The sequence below is a fragment of the Carassius gibelio genome, chromosome B25 (genome assembly GCF_023724105.1).
Source record: "Carassius gibelio isolate Cgi1373 ecotype wild population from Czech Republic chromosome B25, carGib1.2-hapl.c, whole genome shotgun sequence".
NCBI classification, from domain to species: domain Eukaryota; kingdom Metazoa; phylum Chordata; class Actinopteri; order Cypriniformes; family Cyprinidae; genus Carassius; species Carassius gibelio.
In genome coordinates this window covers 21691804-21713130 of record NC_068420.1, presented here as the reverse complement: position 1 = coordinate 21713130, position 21327 = coordinate 21691804, and the positions used below count along the sequence as shown (strand labels likewise).

The window sequence follows — 21327 nt, the reverse complement described above, 5'->3', positions numbered from 1 at the left end:
TAGATAGATAGATAGATAGATAGATAGACAGACAGACGGATGGATAGATAGACGGATAGATAGACGGACAGATAGATAGATAGATAGATAGACAGACAGACAGACAGACAGACAGACAGACAGACAGACAGACAGACAGACAGACAGATAGATAGACAGATAGATAGATAGATAGATAGATAGATAGATAGATAGATAGATAGATAGATAGATAGATAGATAGATAGATAGATAGATAGATAGATAGATAGATAGATAGATAGACACCTAAAGTCAGTCGAGTTTTTCATCTGAGAATCCAGGCCAAACACAGAATAATGCATTTGTCTGTGCTGCAATAGTTGCTGCTTCCTCAAACCCTGTGATAACAGTGTGAAGCTTTGATTAAAACAGGAACAAAGCTCTCTCAGAACTTCACTTTGGGCGAACGCTGAAGTTTATGATTCTCAGACAATAGCACATGTAAAACTTTTCCCCTGATTGACTGACTCGAGCACGGCTTGTTTACTCGAGTGTTTTACTTTAGCTTTGCTCATACTGTAACAAATACACATTTACTGTTTTACACAATAGAACAACGCTGCACAAACTGGTTTATAGAATCCATGATGAAGATCTGACAACACCCTGACACAGTGAAAATAGACAGAAAATACTTTATCTAGGCAGGCCTGGAGTGTGCACACAATTTAATTAATAATCTTTATAAATTTTGTCAAATGTATGATTTGTCAACTGTACTTTTACTCATTAAAACATATGATCATCTAAGAGACACACATAAAGCCAACCCATCAACTCATCATGATTGGCTGAAATCCCTTGACAGTGTCATAAATGAAAATTCATGAGTCGGCGCCACGTTTGACCAATCAGAGTCCAGATCCTTCCGTGAGGTCATCTTAATCACTTCTGGCCAATACAGGAAATTTAGTCTTTCTCACACCAGGACGGTGAAGCTGAAGGCAGAAGAGTTTGAAAACGAGATTGGACGCATTTGCAATACCACTGTACAGCGCTCGTGTGAAGTAATTTCCACGTTATGCAATATTCTGTAAACAGGTGGGAAACTGTGAGATAGACGCCACAGAAGAAGATACATGAGTGAAGGGCTTCATGTTGCATTACAGAATGGAAGGCTGTGTTATTTCACCTGTGAGTACACCAGAGATTGCACTCAGTTTTGTAGAAATACAATGTAGTCAACCTTTATATAAATAGGTAAAAAGCAAAAATGGGGAGAGAAAACAAAATCAGAAAAATGAATGAATTTGATGATGTATTTTTCAGCTGTCAGAAGAATTAATTCCGTATGATGCAGATGCTCGGCCGATATATGACTTCTACCCGTATCTCAGCACTGACCCTCAGACTCATCTTGGTGAGTTTGAAGTTGTGTGTGTGTGTGTGTGTGTGTGTGTGTGTTTAAGTGAGTGTATTTATATACTAGTCAACATCTGAAGTGTATCAAAACCTAAAGCCAAAATGCGTTGTCACATGACAACTTTGGTGAACTTTTTCTGATCCACTTCACTTGATTGTACTACTGTAAGATACTGATGATGCTACATTAATAAATATATTTTGTTGTAAATTAATTTTGTGATGATTCTCTGTTTGCGGTTCTAAATATTCTGAACTGGTTTGTTGGATACTGAAACTCAGTGTTGTGGGTAACACATTACAAGTACCGTGAGTAACATTAATGCATTACTTTTTAATATACAAGATAATATCTGAGTTAATCTTTCAAATACGTAACGCCAGTTACCTTTTTTTACCCATTTATTGATTGAAAGTCTTGTCCCCATGTTAAGAGAAATCAGGAGTACGCTTTTACTTTAGCTCTAGAATAAATACGAACATGCATTATTTCATCATCATAATAATAATAAAAATAATCTGATTTAGCTTTCCTCAAAATTAATAAAAACAGTTAAAAGCAACTCAGAATATGACTCAAAGCTGCAATAATTAAATATGTTACAATACAAATATGCTTTATGTATTTAACCTCATTTTTAACTAATTTGTTGCTGATCTTCGATGATCCAGTTCAACCTTACTAATAAGCACAAATTACAGAAGATAAACTTTAATTTCTTCTTCTTTTTTATAGCAGAAGAGTGTTGAACTTTCTTCTTCTGCGTTCTACTGTACAGACGTGAATTTATATTTCCTTCAGCCTGAGGCTTTCGGTCTGAAAGGACTTTATATATATATATATATATATATATATATATATATATATATATATATTTTTTTTTTTTTTTTTTTTTTTTTTTCCAATATTAAAAGCAAATGAGCAAGCTCAGCCCACATTTAGAAAGTAACGCAAAAGTAAGGCAATATTTTAATGCATTACTTTTAAAAGTAACTTTCCCCAACACTGCTGAAACTAAACTAAAATAAACTAAACTAAACTAAACTAAACTAAACTAAACTAAAATAAAATAAAATAAAATAAAATAAAATAAAATAAAATAAAATAAAATAAAATGCATTCCCCCAACAACTTATTTTAAATGTAACTTGAATTTATTCTCCGTTTTTGTCGTGTAGAAAGTGGCTGGGAATACACAAGTGTTCATGGCCATCACAGTGAATTTGAGCCTCCTCAAGGAAACCATTTCACTGAGCTGCACCCCAGCACATACCGCTTCGGGGACACGGAGGCCTTCCACCCATCCGTAGATTCACTTGTTCCTGTCGTTCCTCCACAGGTTAGTATCTATCTCTCTATCTCTCTATCTATGAACTGATTAACTGTCGCCTTTCAACAGAAGTACAGAATTAATTCTTATTCTACTCTGTAAAATAAGAAAGATATCAAAGGTGTGCTCAGTTTACTTTAGTTTTTAATCTGCACTGCTATTAATAATGGTTGAGTGTCTGACAGTGTACTGTAATCAGAGGAAAGGTCTGAAAGAAAGAGAAAGAGAGATGTGCAGGATGTGCGCGGAGGAGACAGAGCGATTGCTCAACGCTTTCTTTTCCGGACTACTGCACACATTCACACAAGACCTGCGAGCCGGAGACAATCACAGTCTAGCCAATGAACCCAAACCAGGAGGTTTGAGTACGCTAGGGTTTTAGCATCTGATAGTTGAACATACAATGGAGCTCATCGATCAGCACATTCACTGCCACGAAATCTAGTCAAGAAGACGCTTTTGCTCACCAAACCTGCGTTATTTATAAGAAATGTTTCTTAATCAGCGAATCACTGACGACTGGAGTAATGACGCTGACAATTCAGCTTTGATCACAGGGATAAATGTTACAAAACGAACAAGCACACAAAATAAACACAAAGTAAAATTCGGCTTCTCCATACAATTTAGCTTGTGTTTTTCTTAAACCACTATAGATAGACAGACCCCGCCCACATATATTCGAATGATTTGATTGGTCGTGTAAATCACAGTTTAATCCTTAAACGAATGCTAAGCTCTAACATCTACTTGTGTCTAGTTGTAGCCGTGTCTCAATAGCTAAATGCTGTCTATGCTAATAATGTCAACCAAGTTGTAAATCCATCCGTACTGTTGCCGGAAGTTACAGAAATAAACCTGGGCTTCAGTTGACAATCCAGTGTAGACAGTATCACTGATAATAACGGGTTCGCTTAGATCTTTTTATATAATCTAAATCATAACTTGCTCATGCAGCACCAGGAGAAACCAAGTGTAATTTAACATAAACTTTCATTCTAGATACACCGCTCTAAATATAATTCAGTGATTAACAGGCCAGCTCTAAATGTGTTTGTGATTCTGCTGATAGAAATGAAACTTTTGTGGTTCTCGGGGCTGATTTGGAAGCAAAACGTGATGAGCACTTGATCTGTGAATCCGGGACCACACCATTGTGTGTCCCTTTCTGTTGACTCTTGAGTTCTTGCACTTCCTCTTTCAATGTAAAGTCATTCTGTGGTTTCCACGTATTTGATATTTATACACGATCATGCAAAACCAGCATTTTTGTGCTTGAAAATAAGTGTGGGGGGAATGTCCGATTGATACTCTAATCACAAAACATCACCTGATCATTGGCATTTGTTTGGTATTTTGCTGTATATTTTGCATTATATCTAATATCCATTGCAATTACCATTTAGACAACACAGACTCTTGCAAATGAATGAACACCAAATTCTCTGGAATCATGAATTCATACAATCTCATTCGTTGTTTTTGTACGACCTACTCATGCCCCAACGAGGGTTATGATTAGCATGCAGTTTCATATATATATATATATATATATATATATATATATATATATATATGAAGTAATTTAAAAATTGCATGTTTTTGTTTTGGGAAACAGATGACGAATTCATGTGAGGTTTGGGTTATGGATGCAGTTTGGGTGGCACTGTTACCTCACAGCATGAAGGTCCCTGGGTCACGTTCTCTCCCCTTGTCGGGGGGTTTCCTTTGGTTTCCCTGCAGTCCAAACACATGCATGTCAGGTGGATTGGATACAGCTGACTGCCATAGATGTGTTGTATTGTGAGAACTTGGACCGAGTCGGGTGTTAGCATTGATTGCTTTGATTGTATGACTGCATGTTTTAGCAAAAGGACCCACAAAAGCGTTAAGGCAAGACTGATGATTACTGGTTTGTTTCTACAGTATACTTACGTCCCCCACCCACTGTACCAGCGGTCCCCAGTCCCCCACTGCAGTACTGATGATGAGGACCCAGGGGGGCGCAGTCCACCCTTCGAGGTGTCCGAGGGGGAGGAGGACAACGACAGACATCCGGGCATCTCCAGCTCAGGTGAGCTGCAAACGTAAAGGTCTTGAGTCCAAGACGCTGTTCTTGGTGTTGTCGTGAACTAAACGTACTTAGGTTTCTGTAGCCTGATTTGTTTTACTACTAGTTTTAATGCGAAATAGACATGAATTATCATCTCATGTTACCGTTCAATCAGTGTTTCAACCACAGACAGACCTCATTAAACGTCACGTCGCATTCATTTACCACAGACACAAGTCCTCAGTCTACGGCTCGTTAGTTCGCAAGAGATATTACGTCTAGAAAAGAGCATTTTGCGAAATATTAGACTATACTCATTATATTTGACTTGACCTGTTAGTGAGGTCTTAATTATTTAATATATGCTTAAATATATTATGAAACAAGTTATGACGGCTGTGTGAATGAGTATATTTAAACAACAAATAGACCTTTTTAAGAGGGTAATTTAAAAACTTTTTTTTGTGCAGTTTACATTTTTGCATAAAAGTTTTTTTAGTCTTGATTACAATGTTTAAAAATTTATAGTAATCAAATTTTAGTTTAGGCTCTGTTTTTAATTGCAACCTCATAGTAGGCTAATGTAAAAGGGCTCCCTATAGTTAGAGCATAAGCTTATTTTAATTATAATTTGATTTATTTAAAGAAAGAGCGATTTGTTCAGTAAACCTGTATAAAAAAAATTGACCCCAAATACTAGATTAATAAAAAATAAAATAAAATACATACCTTCAGAACAACTGAATCAAGCCCAGCCTTTCTATGTGAATATAAATAGAAAATGTAGAAAAGACACCAAATCTTGTTCCACTGAGATGAAGGGAAACATTGTTTTTAACTACGTCAAAGTTGATTGGGGTTATACTGACCCCAAGGACAGATCGAGGGTTAAGACACAATATTCCTTTGACATTAGTATTTGAAGAAAGACATCATCTGTATCAAAAGCAGTGAGCTGATGGGACTGTGTGCAATCCAAACTTTAAACTGAACATCAACTTCTGCAGGAAGCAAGCGGAAGGTGCGCCTCTATCAGTTCCTCCTGGACCTCCTGCAGGACGGAGACATGCGGGACTGCATCTGGTGGGTGGACCGAGAGAGAGGCGTCTTTCAGTTCTCCTCCAAACACAAGGAGACACTCGCCGGCCGCTGGGGCCAGCAGAAGGGCAACCGCAAGAGGATGACCTACCAGAAGATGGCCAGGGCCCTGCGCAACTACGGCAAGACCGGAGAGGTCAAAAAGGTGAAGAAGAAGCTGACGTACCAGTTCAGCGGCGAGGTGCTGAGGAAGACGACTACGGAGAGGAGACAGTATCATCACTGACATTTCCTTTAGATCAAGGGTCTCGCACCTACAACATTCACACATTCTCTCCTGCAGCATAACATATAATCTCAGGGATATGTAATATGTATAGTGAAGACAGGGATATAATATCAGAGTAATTGACAAATGGACAAAATAGATTTTTAAGATTAAAGTTTCTGTATTTGCAAAAGACTACACGCTGTAACTGGTAACGATTTTATTATTATTTTTTTTTACCTTTAAAGTGCTTTTATTTCACTATTGTAACATTTCAATTGTCCAGTGTTGTGACAAATTAATTGTTAAAAGTATATTTCATGTAATCTCTCAGTTAATATATGAAAATTGCATGCATGATAATATGATTCTTATAATGTTACACATATGGTAATGGCATGTTACTATTAAGGACATTTCAACGTGTTTTCACTCCCATACGCTTCATCCACACAAATAAGTAAAGCTTTAACTTATTTTATGCTTATTAATGTGAAAAATCTGTCTTTTTGTTATGTGGAGGTGTCACGCCGCTGAATAAATGAACCTGGAAGTCCGCCGTGAATATAGCTTATTTACTTTTTGTTGGGTTTGTAATTGGCAACAAAGATCCTTAAGAGATTGAGATAAAGAGGTGAAAATTAATTAGACAAGCACAGTAAGGGACAAGCATGCAAAATGGTTAATAACTAACAACAATGCAACTCTTTTTGTTCATGCAATCATACAAACGTCGGATTTTTTCTACGAATTATATATATATATATATATATATATATATATATATATATTTGGCAGACTATGATATTAATTGACGATCCAACAATGTACTTTTCTCATATAATGATGTTGCTCTGTGCTGCCACCTAGAGGACCACAAACAACACGCCTCGCGAACAAAAACAAATGATTCTCTGAACCAAGTGTGATTTCATTGCTCTTTAGGGCTTTTCCAGTCATTTTCAACATTCAAAACATTTTGGATTCTGTTTTTAACAGGGAAATAAATGGTGGGCTGATAAAAAAAAGAAAAAGAGCAAAACAGAAACCAGAGAAATGATAGTACGGTCTTTTGTTCGGTGTATGCTGAGTTAAACAGAAACTGAAGTATGCAATTTACAGGGCACAGCTCCTAAATCATTATAAAGAACACATAGACTGCACAGAAAGTGTGTGCAACTTTTGTCAAATTTATTATCACATTGTGTTTGTTCAGTTCTTAAGTTAACAGTAAAACAGTAACTGTCTGAAAACAGTTCAACTTAAAAACTGGACGTATGTAACAGAGGCTTGTGCTGTAGAAATGATCATCATGGTTAAAACAGAGGCATAAGAAGATATCACATGTGCGGTGTCCTGCTGAAAAAGGACAAGTCAGGTGTATTATGCAGCAGGAATATTAAAAATTCAACATAATCCGTTCGCTTCCCTTATTATGTTCGCACACCGACAACAAGCAACAAGTCACCCACCAGCGTCTTTATAAGTATAGAATAATTATCTTTCGACAGATACAAATACCATCAATCACCAAGAGTTTGAAAATAAGATCGATTAGTGCAAATGACACTTTAATATCTGCATGAGGTTATTAAATGCACCATATTTAATGTAATACATATTCCAACTGTTGTTGATTGTGCCGTGCCGTCTTGGTTTAGGTCCAGCTGGAAGGATGGCTTTGGGAATAATGACACGATGTGCACTCAGCAGCTTCACGTTCAGCTGTTGGCGGCGTCGGCGTGTCTGGGCCAGCTGTCTTCCTCAGAGGCCGAGTCCAACTCTTCCTCGGGTTCTTTGGGACGAGCTCTGGAGCACAAACATACACAAATCAAAGCTTATTTACTGGCTCCTAAAACAAAACCTCTGAGTCCAATGACAGAAGCACTTCTTATAGGTTACTCAGAAGCATGCATGCATGAGAATCTACTGAAGTGGCTGAAGATTTCAACAGAGGATTGGACTGATTCACTGAAGAACCATCTCCAAAACAGATGGGAAGATTGCTAACATCTACAGTACATTAGCCGCTTCAGCTTTGAAGAACTGTAAAAACCAGGCCGTACCTAACGTAGCGTGGTCCACACTTGCCCTGGACCACCTCTTTAGTCAGTTCCACTGCAATGATGTCAGACTGAGGCACCTCAAACATGGGATCCAGCAAGAGCTTCTCCTGAAAGACCAGAGAGGACACACATCAGAGATTTACAGTCACGGTCCTGGACTGTTTGCGTCCAACCCCATTTGACCACACTTGAAGCAGCTACTCAAGGTCTTCAGGAAGAATAGAAACTTCCAGAGAGAAGAGTTAATCTCTATTTGATGTTGGCCCTCAACGAGCAGCATCGGACAATGTTGACTTAGGCCGCACTTACATTACATGGTTTAAGTGACCAATTCTGATTGTTTCTGATTGCACAGATCAGATATGACCCAGGAATGTGTAATAACTGTGTAATATGTGGAATAAATCTGATATATAAATCTGCCATTAGAGACATAAGATATTCCCGTCACGTATGACGTTGACGCTTTTCCAGGCCAGTACTAACAGTGTTGCCAGTTGCAGTTTCCCGGCTTATTTTACACTGTTGCAACGGATTGCTTTTTAGTGCACAGGATATAGTGATCTCTCCCCCTTGATATTTTGTCAGACAGGGATTCCCGCTAAATTGGAAACCTGCCGAAAAAAAGTTATTAGGGTAGTTTTGATTATCAATTGAGTTGGTTTTGTTTTGCAGACCTGGCAACCCTCAGTGTACAGTGTAAATGCAGATATTGGATAAGGGTCACTTTAAAAAGAAAATGCAACCTGGTCATCAAAAAAAAAAAAAATGGGGTTTTGATTTCCTGTTATTTACCATGATGGAGCGGAGACCCCTGGCTCCTGTCTTCCGTTCCAGAGCAAAACGGGCGATCGCCCTTAATGCATCTGGAGTTACATTCAGCTCACACTGGAACAAAAAACACAAAACCAGAAGATGAACAACTAGACTTAAAGGTGTAAAAATATGGATTACAATGATGTCAGTTGGTGTACTTTGGGGGTGTCAAATCCTGCTCCTGAAGGCCCACCTGAAGGTCTTCAGAAACACGGTCAAGCAAGTGTGTTGGAGCAGAACACTGTAAGAAATTGGCCATCCATGAGCAGGATTGGACACCCCTGGTGTTCATGCAGCATGATATACATACTTTATCCATACTGAAGAGGGCCTGATACTGAGGGACCACTGCATTACGAGGCTCTGTAAGGATCTGCACCAACATCTCCTCGTCCAGACTGTGCAGTGGCACCACCACAGGCAGACGGCCTACAAACTCTGGGATCATGCCGAACTCGATGAGGTCCCGTGCTTCAACGTTCCGCAGGAGCCGGTCCTTTTCCTCAATCTCTGCCATTGCATCGACTTCATTCCCTGAGCTATTGGCCAGATCTGCAGCTGCTGCAGCTCGACGCCCTTTTCCCAGGTTAGAGGGTGTCCCAAAACCAAGATACTGTAGGGGACGTCAAGAAAGCATAACACACTCTAATCAGGCCAATGTTGGAGAAGCGGTAATAAGTTATACTTTAGAAAAATAACCTTTTCGTTTTTCCTACGGCTGATGATCCTGTCCAGCCCGTTGAAGGCACCCGAAGCCACAAACAAAATGTTGGTTGTATCGACTTGTACTGTCTCTCCTCTCAACTTCCTGCTGTTCTTCTCTGGAACATTAATGATTGTTCCCTCAAGCAATTTCAGCAAACCCTGAACAGACACACATGAACATCAACATTGACAAATTAAATTACACAATGCAAAAATAAATAATAATAATTCTGCTGGAGCTTTCTGTTCTGCTACTCGTTGTGGGTTTGTGTGCTCCTTCACAGATTGATTGTTAAATATTTTCTCAGAAGCAAGGATGACTAAGACACAACAGCTAGCCACTGGTGTACCTCAAGGTTCGCTTCTCTGTCCTCTTGTGTTTATTGATATAAACAATTCAGCTCCCAACATTAAAAAAACAGTTTTCCTGCCTTTTAGGTTTGTCTATAACAATTCACCGCAATCAGCCGGGCATGACAGTAACAACACAAGCTAGGTCAGCAATGAATAGGAATGGGAATCGTTCAAAATTTCCGGATCTGGTTCCGCCTAACGATTTCGGTTTTGGTTCCATTCAAATCATTAAACCATTATTAGAAAAATAATTATAGAAAAATGCACAATACTCAATGCTCATTATTGTTTATTACTTACGGTTTACTTAATTTAAAAGTTGGCAATGTCAAAATTGTGGATCTTCATAAGTAGATTTGGGTATTGTTAGAAATGTTCCGGTTTCAATTCCGGTTACATTTAAATGAACTATTATTATGTTTTTTTACTTTTATGCCTTCATTGAATTTAGTGTTGCTGGAAGGTAATGTAATTTTGAGTAATGCTAGTCCATCAATCAGCATGAGCTTCAAAAAGTTGATGTTATTTACACTGTCAATAACATTTTGCTTTTCAAGCAGCAAAAAGCTGGTTGGCCAAATAGTCCCTTAAGGGACTAAGACACTTGTTAATATCCCTAAATTAATGAAATATAAACTGTTATACTTTTAACCATGAATACACACTCCATAAAGCTCCTATTTTACAATTAATAATGCAGTCAGGAAAAGGTGCGATGAAATGAGTGGTTTCCACATTTTTAAACATTTATAATGCATGAAAATAAATATTTTCTATCACTTTGTCTATCAATCTTGAAATGACCTGTACTTTAAATAATCTAACCCTCATACTTCCATAACAATAGTAGTCTATTTATTTAGTGGTCCAAGTTGAAGTCCGTATGTATATTATAATATAATGGAAATATAATGTAATTTAGTGGCGGTAGGTGCTGCCGTTACATGTACAGTCAGACAACAGGAAATGCACAGTTACCAAAGACGCGAGTGTTTACAGTCGAGGAAAACGATGTGTTCAGCAGTTGAAGATGCGATGCCACACGGTGCCTCTGTGGAGTGCACATAATTGTAATCATTTTGTTAAGTAATTAAAGAGGCAGGGCGGCGTTTCTGTTATCTGGTTAGTGACATCCTTTACGGCAAACACTGAATCATCACAACACCGGCACGAGGCTGCACACAGTGCTTGGTCACGTGTCGCACCAGAACCGTTTTCAGAACCGAAACTTAGAAATTGCTCACGGTTCCGGTTCTTTTCAGAAAACAGAATCGGTTTTGAATAAGAACTGGTTTTCGGTTCCCAACCTTAGCTACGAACCCAGTGTTTGATTATCAGCTGATTGTCACAGAGATCTGGTCATGCAGTTTAGTACGCTTGAGCATCAAGGTTAGACCCTTCCTGTCCTTTTTTCCTGATTCAAAATGGTACGGTACGTCTGGTCTTACATGCATTACTTACATATCATTACTTGTAAATTAATTATATTAATATCTATTTAACAATTCTGGCTGTGCGTTCAGGCAGTAGCTCTGATTCAGAGATTAACAGCAGTGTGAAGTAGTGTAGTAGGCCAGTATCTTAGTGTACTGGCAGTGACAGAATCAAAGAGCTTTGGGAGAGATGAATGTGGCTCAAATATAATCACAGACCTGCTGAACTCCTTCGCCCCCGACATCTCTCAGCTGATGAATTCCAGGCACACTGCCAATCTTATCCACCTCATCCAGAAACACTATGCCTGCAAGAGAGTGACAAACGAATGACAAATCACAGACGTCCACATGGAAAGGATTTGATTTTAAAAATAGTAAGTTAAACTTTGAAAGAGGAATCAAAATGTTTCAGTGAAATGTTCAAAGGTCACACATGGAGGCGTTTCCATTTCAGTCAGCTTCTGTTCCTTGTAATGAAAGATTATGACACTGCTTATTAAATGAAAATATTACACATAGGTGGGGCGGCATTGCTTTAGTGTGCTTGCTTCATAGGAATGCAGAACATATTTGTACAAAGTTACAGAATTAGTTCATCTGCAGTAGAATGTGTGTTTTTTTCTAAGATGAAATGCTGGAAATGTTGAAGTCTGAGAGCCTGACCTTGCTGGGCTTTCTCGACTGAATAGTTGGCGTCCTGCAGAAGTTTGGCAATAACAGACTCGATGTCCTCGCCTACATATCCTGCCTGGGTCAGGGTGGTACAATCACAGATGGCGAAGGGAACATCCAAGCATTTAGCCAGAGTCTGGGCTAGCAGGGTTTTACCTATGGATGTCAATAGCATGCAAAAGATTTCAAAATACCATGTTTCAATACACATTAAAATGAGTAGAGTATGATCACCTGTTCAGTCTTTAAAAAAAGTGAATAAATATAAAACAAACAAAAATAAATAAAAGTGCTAAAATTTCCAAAAATAATTTATTGCACAAAAAAAATGTCTGGGTAATATTTCGACCAAACATCAAAATGAAAACTATAAGATATAACAGGGCTCTAGACTTCAATCAAAATGGTCGCTTTTGCGACAATATTTTAAGAATGTGCAGGGCATTGTAGCAGGAGTCAGATTTCACGGATCACGTGAAGAGAGCTTCAAGGTGCGAGCAGCGAGTGAAAAAAATAATGCAGATAATAAGGAAATGACGGCAGACAGAGGATTTGTTTTCACACTAAAGTAAAATATCATCATCCCGTGCCCACACAGAGGCGCCGTTATCATAGAAAGAATTAGCGCAAAGGCTCATGGGGGCCCAAAGTGTCCATCGGCTGTTCCCCTCGAAATCCTTCGTTTCAAAGGACCCATTGAAGTGGCCAGTTTTCAGCGCTTTGGTTTGGGATTACCCTTCAATATGGTGGTGATGATTGTTTTCACTCCGAGGTGCCCTTCAGAGGGCGATATGAGTCTAGAGCCCTGTAAAATGTCTTGAATTAAGAAAATGAGGCCTAAATTAGGGTCATCATGATTTTTTGCATTATTTGCACGGCGATTAAGCACATTCTCCCTCAAATTATCATTATTGTGATAAAAAAATTATAATAATAATTACGAGTCATTATTTCAAAAAAATATGAATCCATTCAAGTTTAGGTAACCGTTAATTATAACTGTAAATGGCAGACCCTGGGATGTCAGCAAGAATACACCAAATATTATTCAAACTGTCCTCCAGTTGTGTGGATATCCTGTACTCACCTGATCCAGTAGGTCCCAGCAACACAATGTTGCTCTTTTCCAGCTTAATATCAGTGTGGGCGGAGTCAAGCAGGTCCCTGCCCCTTTTGTCTCGAGGAGCTTGCTGATTGGTCTGCTGCTGGACAGACGCACCCAGAGCGTTGCCATGGGGACCGATGCCAGCGATCTGAAGCAGCTCTGAGGAAACAACCAAACTACTTCACATCTCCATCCAGCAGATCATCTGTTATTCGTTTAAACATCAACAAGCCCCAAGAATTTAATAACAAACAGATTTTCAGTCAAGTGTGAAACGTGCCGTTTGCTTTTAGAGGAAGAGATTGTTATCTTTCATTGCTTAAAAAAAATTATAATTCTGGACATTCTACAAAATATTTAATTGTATTTTAGGGATGTATTAAAGGCAATTATTAATTCTGGGTGAACTACTACTTTAACAAAGTTCCTAAATTCAAAACTATTTCTACTTTTAAACATGAGCTTGCTCATAGCTTCATTTCACATCTCGGGATCTTAAGTTAGGCTAGAGGTCACTATTACACAAGCCATAATTATGTCATCAGAAGGGCCTAGTTTCCAAGCCCTGTCCAGAGTGATCCTGCCGTCCCACGTACACACTATAAATAAGCAGCAAACGGACAGAAGCCCCAGAGTGAAATCTGAAGGGCCAGAGACCATTAGAGCTGTAACTAGGTCATTGTGACACTTTATCAGCGACTGATACAGAAGTGCCCCGCACACAAGCACAGACGGCTGATCTGTGGACACGTAAACAAGGAGTCATGTGTCAGAAAACAAAATATGGCCACAGGAAAGTTCAAATATGTTGGGTGATCTTACTGCATGTGAAAGTGGAGTACACAAAAGAATCACCTACTTGTAAACTTGTATTCATCCTCACGTCTTCTGATGTCTAACTCTACAGAGAAGAGGAGAGCGAGTGAACTTAGCATGACGAGCACAGCACGAGTTGTGTAACAGTAACAGCAGGAGAAAGGTCAGACTCTTCCTTTAGGTGCCTGGAATACTATCCTGACCACAAATGAGCCAAAGAACAGCACATTACAGCCTTTATCTGCCATCAACTAGCATTCAGGCTCAGGAGGATTACGAGTGTTATTGGCATCAGAAGAAGCATCAGTAAGGACCTTTTGAAAGAATGTTGTGGTTTTTCAGGAGAACAATCATTTCTACTCAACATGTAGTCAAGCAGATTCCAAATGTTTCATGCAAACACTGAAATAGTCTCAGTCTAGTTTGTCACTTAAATTATAAATCGATTATATTCAACTGACTTCAGCACATTTAGGCAGCCAGTTTGAAACTATTCATAGAAATCATCATGTGTCATAAATGTTATTAATGTGTCAGGTCACAGAACAAGGAAGGATCAGAAAACAAAGCTAAAGATACTGTGTTTTGGAAAGATAATGGCCAAATATAGTCTTTTTAAAATTCTTATTGTTTAAGCTGGAAATTCAGCGCAGATCTGTTTATTATGATTTTAGCTGGCGATCCAAAAATTAAAATTGTGTAGCCATTGACTTCTATAGTATGGAGAAAATAAAAATACTCTGGAAGTCAATGGCTACCGGCAACGTTCTTCCAAATATCTTTTTTTGTTCAGCAGAAGAAAGAAACTCATACGGGTTTTGGACAACTTGAGGATTTTAGGCATCAAGGCAAATTTAGCAATTTTATCGCAAATCTCTACATGTAAAAAATAATTGTTTAAATTGTATTGTTATATTGGTGCATTAAAATGAAAATGATTGCATTTTATTATTCACTGTGCTCATTCACTGAATAACAAGGTAGAAAAAAAATATATATATATGTGTGTGTGTGTGTGTGTGTGTGTGTGTGTGTGTGTGTGTGTGTGTGTGTGTGTGTGTGTGATTTTAAGTCATGTCAGAGCAAATAAATGTGGAGATATACTGAATGCTGTTGATAGACTTTTAGGTTTAATTTGTTAACATTAGATAGACAAACCATGAATAACATGTTAATTTTTACAGCATTTTGATGTTAGTTTTATTGATAAATGTCCGATTATGATATTTAACAAACCTCTGGGAGAGAGGGAGCTCTGTTTGTCTGTTTCCGCTTGCTGTCGTCCTGCAGCCGGGAGGTTGTTGTAGATCCGTTTGTAATGATTATAGACGGCCACGGCCAACACTTTCTTGGCGTATGACTGGCCCACAACATATTTGTCGAGGTAGGCATAAATCTGAAGAGTTTGAGACAACCGAAGCCCATGTCAGAGATGATTAGTGCATTTCTGCCGTCACAGGATTAGCTTCCACTAGTTTACTTTCAAAACCTTGATCTATACACAAATATCAACCTAAGTTAATGTAATAATGTCTGCATGGTGTGCTAAAGGGTACCTTTTTAGGAGGTGGAGGGGGTTTCTGAGCTAAAGCAGATTTACTATGCTCCGAGCTCTCCGTTTCCTTGTTCAAACCCTTCTTAGAGTCCGTCTCAGACAGAACCACGAAGAAATGATGGCACTTCTCACACTTCACAAACCGTGTGGAGGCTGTGTGGAGCAAATACAAGACCGTTATTACAATACACATGACCGTAACATCAGCAGAAGCACTGGGAATCTCTACATAACACAGTTTGAGCAGTTAGTACAGATCCTACAATCGTCTGTATGCTTCTGCTTCAGGAGCCAGAATTTAATCTTTAAAGACGAAAAACATTGTTGTGTTAAAGTAACCAAACGCCCAGGTCAATGACATGACATTCATTCTTTGCCCTACCTACAATTTATTAAAAGCTACATTTTATTTATAAATTGCATTTAATGACTTGAATACATCTAATCTAACCTTAACGTGTCACCGAATTCATTTCATTATGTTTGCCTTTATATGTGTGTGTGTGTGTGTGTGTGTGTGTGTGTGTATACTGTATATTTTATATGTTTGTGGGATAAATAATGAAAAAGTGGTTTAACTACTTAGAAATCATAATGATTTAAAAAAAAGTAAATCTTTGCCACACGCTAATCAGCTAATTAACTCAAAACACTTGCAAAAGCCTTTAAATGGTCTCTCAGTCTAGTTCTGTAGGCTCCACAATCATGGGGAAGACTCCTGACTTGACAGTTGTCCAAAAGATGACCATTGACACCTTGCACAAGTAGGGCAAGACACAAAAAGAGGATGGCTGTTCACAGAGCTCTGTGTCCAAGCACATTAATAGAGAGGCGAAGGGAAGGAAAAGATGTGGTAGAAAAAAAAGTGTAGAAGCAATAGGGATAACCGCACCCTGGAGAGGATTGTGAAACAAAACCCATTCAAAAATGTGGGGGAGATTCACAAAGAGTGGACTGCAGCTGGAGTGCTTCAAGAACCACTACACACAGACGTATGAAAGACATGGGTTTCAGCTTCACATTCCTTGTGTCAAGACACTCTTGAACAACAGACAGCGTCAGAAGCGTCTAAAGACAAAAAGACAGCTGCTGAGTGGTCCACAGTTATGTTCTCTTATGAAAGTAAATTTAGCATTTCTTTTGGAGATCAGGGTCCCAGAGTCTGGAGGAAGAGAGGAGAGGAACACAATCCACGTTGCTTGAGGTCCAGTGTAAAGTTTCCACAGTCAGTGATGGTTTGGGGTGACATGTCATCTGCTGGTGTTAGTTCACCGTGTTTTCTGAGGTCAAAGGTCAACGCAGCCGTATACCAGGAAGTTTTAGAGGACAACAGGACTTGCACCTGCACACAGTGCCAAAGCTACCAGTACCTGGTTTAAGGACCATGGTGTCCCTGTTCTTAATTGGCCACCAAACTCGCCTGACCTCAACCCCATACAAAATCTCTGGGGTATTGTGAAGAGGAAGCTGTGATATGCCAGACCCAATAATGCAGAAGATCTGAAGGCCACTATCAGAGCAACCTGGGCTCTCATAACACCTGAGCAGTGCCACAGACTGATCCACTCCAGGCCACGCTGCATTACTGCAGTGATACAGGCAGAAGGAGCCCAACTAAGTATTGAGTGCTGTACATGCTCATACTTTTCATGTTCATACTTTTCAGTTGGCCAAGATTTCTAAAAATCATTTATTTGTACTGGTCTTAACTTATATTCAAATTTTCTGAGATACTGAATTTGGGATTTTTCTTAGTTGTCAGTTATAATCATCAAAATTAAAAGAAATAAACATTTGAAATATATCAGTCTGTGTGTAATGAATGAATATAATATACAAGTTTCACTTTTTGAAGGGAATTAGTGAAATAAATCAACTTTACGATGATATTTTAATTATATGACCAGCACCTGTATGTGTGTGTGTGTGTGTGTGTGTGTATATATATATATATATATATATATATATATATATATATATATATATATATATATATATATATATATATATATATATATATATATATATAAAATACGTTTTATTAAAATATCAGTCATGATCGACAAAAATCATGTGGATGTTAATGTTTATATGAAGAAAATATATCATAAAACTTTTCTATAATAAATTATTAATTCTAATTATATCATTTATAAAAATGTATTCTGTAATCATTATATATATGTATATTATATATAAGTTATAAAATAAATCTTATAAAAAATAAGTCTCAAGTCGCTGGGGTATATTTGTAGCAATAGCCAAAAATACATTGTAAAATAAGAAAATTATAAATTTTCCTTTTATGCTAAAAATCATTAGGATATTAAGTAAAAATCATGTTCCATGAAGATATTTTGTACATTTCCTACCTTAAATATATAAAAACTTAATTTGTGATTAGTAAAATTGCTAAGGACTTCATTTGAACTACTTTAGAGATGATTTTCTCAATATTTAGATTTTAGTTTTTTTGCACCCTCAGACTCCAGATTTTCAAAGTTTTATCTCTGCCAAATATTTTCCAATCCTAATAAACCATACATCAATGGAAAGCTTATTTATTATTATTAATTTATACTGTATAAATCTCAAAAATTGACCCATGACTTTTTTTGTGGTCCAGGGTCTCAAATAAATGTGTGTGTAGGGGAAATGTAAAAAAAATTGCACAAACATTTGTTTCAAAACCATAGAAAATTAACATTAATACAAACAGACATTTCTCTCCTTTGAACTGGATTTTTTTCTCTTTCTTTTACATTTTTCATCTTCTTCATTTTTTAAGGTGGACACTCTTGCAAATGTCATTTAATACTCACAATTTTGTAAACACCTGAACAGAAACCGACTGGTAATGTGGAATCTAGTTATCGGTGTCATTATTAAAACCTAACGAATATGAGAAGAATGATACTTACACACAAAAGTCTCCACGTGTGTACACACATCTCCACATTTGGGACATCTGAGCTGACTGCCACCTTTCCCTGAGCCTCCGGCGCCGGACGCCCGCTTCCCGCCCGCCTCACCTACACCCTTCTGCAGAAGCACAACCGTGAAGATCTCACACATCACACAAACACTCATGTGAGCGAGACACAGAGACCCAGAGTACCTTTCCACCTTCATCTTTAGACGCCGAACACAGCGCAGTGTGAGAGAACGCCCTCACCAGCACCAGTGCAGGAGGACGGACCGCTCTAGTGTGTCTGAAGAGCTGAAGACGCGAGCGAGAAACACCTGCCAGGAAACAAAACACCTTACATTACCAAACTCACTCATGTCAGTTCAAAACGGTCTCAACGAGAGATTTGTTTCTCACAAACATGCTGCTTTCCGCTTCACAAGACATTAATTGATGGACATTATCAGCTGTCTGGACTCTCATTCTGACGGCACCCATTCACTCCTACATTACAAATCTGTTCTGATGAAGAAACTAACTCGGCTATAGCGCAGATGGCCTGAGGGAGAGGACATTCTCTGCAAATGGTCATTTCTGGGTGAACTATTTCTTTATGTGTATATTATATCTCTTTTAAAAGTCTGTTTACGTGCACTTCTTTTACAGCACAACACTAACACTGTGATAGAAACATTGGCCACAGAGGTCATCAAAATCCAGTGAAACTAATTTTAACTGTGAAATAAGATCCCCAGAACATTGCCCTGAGGATTTTAGGACCGAAACTGTCCTAGATCTTAAAAGTGTACATTCTGGGATTCGCTGGGAAGTAAAAACTGCCGGCTTGCCTTCATCTAGTGTTTGAATCAGTGTTGAGTGCACTAGAACAGTTCCTGAGCTCTTTATTTGGGTGTTGAAGGTTCACTCACCTCTATGGACAGACTTTATAATCACACTCACTGCAGCTCCGCACGAGCAGGACATACTGAAAACCAGATCTGATGAATAATAACACATTCACACACTGCAGTATATTACTACATACTGATAAATAAATACAAAATAAATTAATAATAATAATAATAATAATAATACAAATAAAGTTGTAAAGTGCTCCCAGATGAAATGAGAATGAGTGCACGCGCTGCTGCTGTGAGTGACGTCACTCACTGGCGTGTGTCCGAGTTTCCTCTCGAGCAGATCTGTCTTCCGGTAACCGGCGGGATCCGAGCGCGATCAGAGCGAGGTTTACGGGATCGTGCCAGGGTCAGTGTCCGCTGCTCTCGGGAGCGATGTTAAAGACGTTTATCGTTGATCGGCTGATATAACCTCTGCTGTCAACATCAGCGTCTTCTTCTTCTTCTTCTGTGTTTACTGGCGGTTGGCAAACAGCTTCGAGGTGCAGTACCGCCACCCACTGATCTGGAGTGTGGCCTGAGGCTCTATATCACTATACACACAATATAATAATCAATAATAATAATCAAATAAAATCAATAAAGGTATCTCTGCTGTCATAAAGTAGGTCAGCGGGACGTGCTTGGAGAGATAGAGCTCTGTTTGTGTCACGTGATGCTGAAGGGGCGGGGCCATCGTGAGACAACCTCATTGGCTGTTTCCTGTCAGACATAATTTCTCCAGGGGTGTATTCCAGAAAGCAGGGTTATCTTACCGTGAACTAAACCCTGAACTTTCGGTTGATTAACCCCAAACCTTGCTGACTTGAGGTATGTAGTTCCAAAAAAACAACGGGGAGTAAGTTCATTCAACTCAGAGTAGGCTATGTATCTGGTTAAGACTCAAGACATATATAATGTTGTGCGGTATCTGTCAAGATGATGTCACATGGACTACTTTGATGATGTTTTTCTTACCTTTCTGGACATGGACAGTGTACCGTACACACAGCTTCAATGGAGGGACTGAGAGCTCTTTTTTTCTATGAACAATACAATTAAAAGAACAGCATTCAATTTAAAGAGGATTATTTTTGTAACATTATAAATGTTTTAACTGAGACTTTTGATTAATTTAATGCATCCTTACTAAATAAAAGTTTTATTTTATTCTTCCTTTTTAATCTCACCCCAAATCTTTGAATGGTAGTTTAACAAAGTATTATTATTCGAAATATTTAGAAAAAAAAAAAAACAAGAAAAAAAAAAACATTTTGCATTATTGACACACTGTTTTCCTAATGAATGTTGTTCAGTTGCTTTGACACAATGTATTTAGTTTAAAGCGCTGTATAAATAAATGTGACTTGACTTGACATTTGAGCAGTAAATCAGCATATTATTATATATGATTATATATGATTGCTGAAGCATTCATTATGAAGGAGTAATTATGCTGAAAATCTTTACATCAAAGGAATAAATAACAGTTTAAGAAAATGTTATTTTAAATTATAATAATATTTCACAATACTGCTGTTTACTTTATTTTTTTATTCAATGAATGCAGCCTTGGTGAACTACTCTGAAGAATGGCTTTCTGAGGAAGTCAAAATGGACGTGGACTGAGTCATGTCCATTTTATGACAAATAACAGTTATAAAATAATTGCACTCCACCTTAAATATGGTGGAGTGCTCTCCACTGGATCCCTTAGAGCCAGGTTCTCAACTGATACTGTACTATTTTCTTAATTTTCATGTCTATGTTGACTCACCGAGCACGCTCAGGCAGGAGAGGGCAGGGGTCTGCACTTTGGCATTCCCAGACGCTTTCAGCGCCACCTTATGGACACCATTCAGCACCAGTGTGTTATAGTAACTCTCCGTTAAATGCCAAAACACATAACATAACTCAAAAAATAA

The 21327-nt window shown here is 38.2% G+C and overlaps 2 protein-coding genes across 6 annotated transcripts; one reads left to right on the top strand and one right to left on the bottom strand.

The window, feature by feature from the left end:
* Positions 1-921: 921 nt before the first annotated feature.
* Positions 922-6630, top strand: LOC128014381 (transcription factor PU.1-like). The gene is made up of 5 exons (XM_052597964.1): positions 922-1155; positions 1291-1381; positions 2563-2723; positions 4641-4788; positions 5775-6630. Exons 1-5 carry the CDS (start codon positions 1117-1119, stop codon positions 6089-6091), a joined length of 756 nt encoding a protein of 251 aa, XP_052453924.1. The 5' UTR covers positions 922-1116; the 3' UTR covers positions 6092-6630.
* A 613-nt stretch (positions 6631-7243) lies between these two features.
* Positions 7244-20025, bottom strand: LOC128014351 (ATP-dependent Clp protease ATP-binding subunit clpX-like, mitochondrial). 5 transcript variants are annotated; one of them, XM_052597864.1, is made up of 15 exons: positions 19602-20025; positions 19436-19504; positions 18717-18841; positions 18520-18640; positions 15600-15751; positions 15280-15439; positions 14087-14128; positions 13210-13386; positions 12114-12278; positions 11667-11755; positions 9655-9819; positions 9266-9568; positions 8935-9027; positions 8140-8246; positions 7244-7882 (listed from the first exon to the last, which is right to left on the bottom strand). In XM_052597864.1, exons 2-15 carry the CDS (start codon positions 19488-19490, stop codon positions 7795-7797), a joined length of 1842 nt encoding a protein of 613 aa, XP_052453824.1. In that variant the 5' UTR covers positions 19491-19504; positions 19602-20025; the 3' UTR covers positions 7244-7794. The 5 variants fall into 5 exon arrangements, with proteins under 5 accessions (XP_052453824.1, XP_052453822.1, XP_052453825.1 ...); XM_052597862.1 differs by having other exon boundaries at positions 19436-19530; positions 19677-20025; XM_052597865.1 differs by having other exon boundaries at positions 19436-19491; positions 19677-20025.
* Positions 20026-21327: the final 1302 nt, after the last annotated feature.

What these genes read in the sequence shown, in the direction of transcription:
- LOC128014351 (XM_052597862.1), bottom strand. Translation starts at nt 19,523, where the DNA reads ATGTGTTATTATTCATCAGATCTGGTTTTCAGTATGTCCTGCTCGTGC. An exon ending in GAGCTCCCTCTCTCCCAGAG is followed by an intron (nt 14,129 to 15,279) that starts GTTTGTTAAATA and finishes TCTTCTCTGTAG; the next exon opens with AGTTAGACATCAGAAGACGT. An exon ending in GGATGAATACAAGTTTACAA is followed by an intron (nt 13,387 to 14,086) that starts GTAGGTGATTCT and finishes TTGTTTCCTCAG; the next exon opens with AGCTGCTTCAGATCGCTGGC.
- LOC128014381 (XM_052597964.1), top strand. Translation starts at nt 1,117, where the DNA reads ATGTTGCATTACAGAATGGAAGGCTGTGTTATTTCACCT. An exon ending in TTCCTGTCGTTCCTCCACAG is followed by an intron (nt 2,724 to 4,640) that starts GTTAGTATCTAT and finishes TTGTTTCTACAG; the next exon opens with TATACTTACGTCCCCCACCC. An exon ending in TCCGGGCATCTCCAGCTCAG is followed by an intron (nt 4,789 to 5,774) that starts GTGAGCTGCAAA and finishes CAACTTCTGCAG; the next exon opens with GAAGCAAGCGGAAGGTGCGC.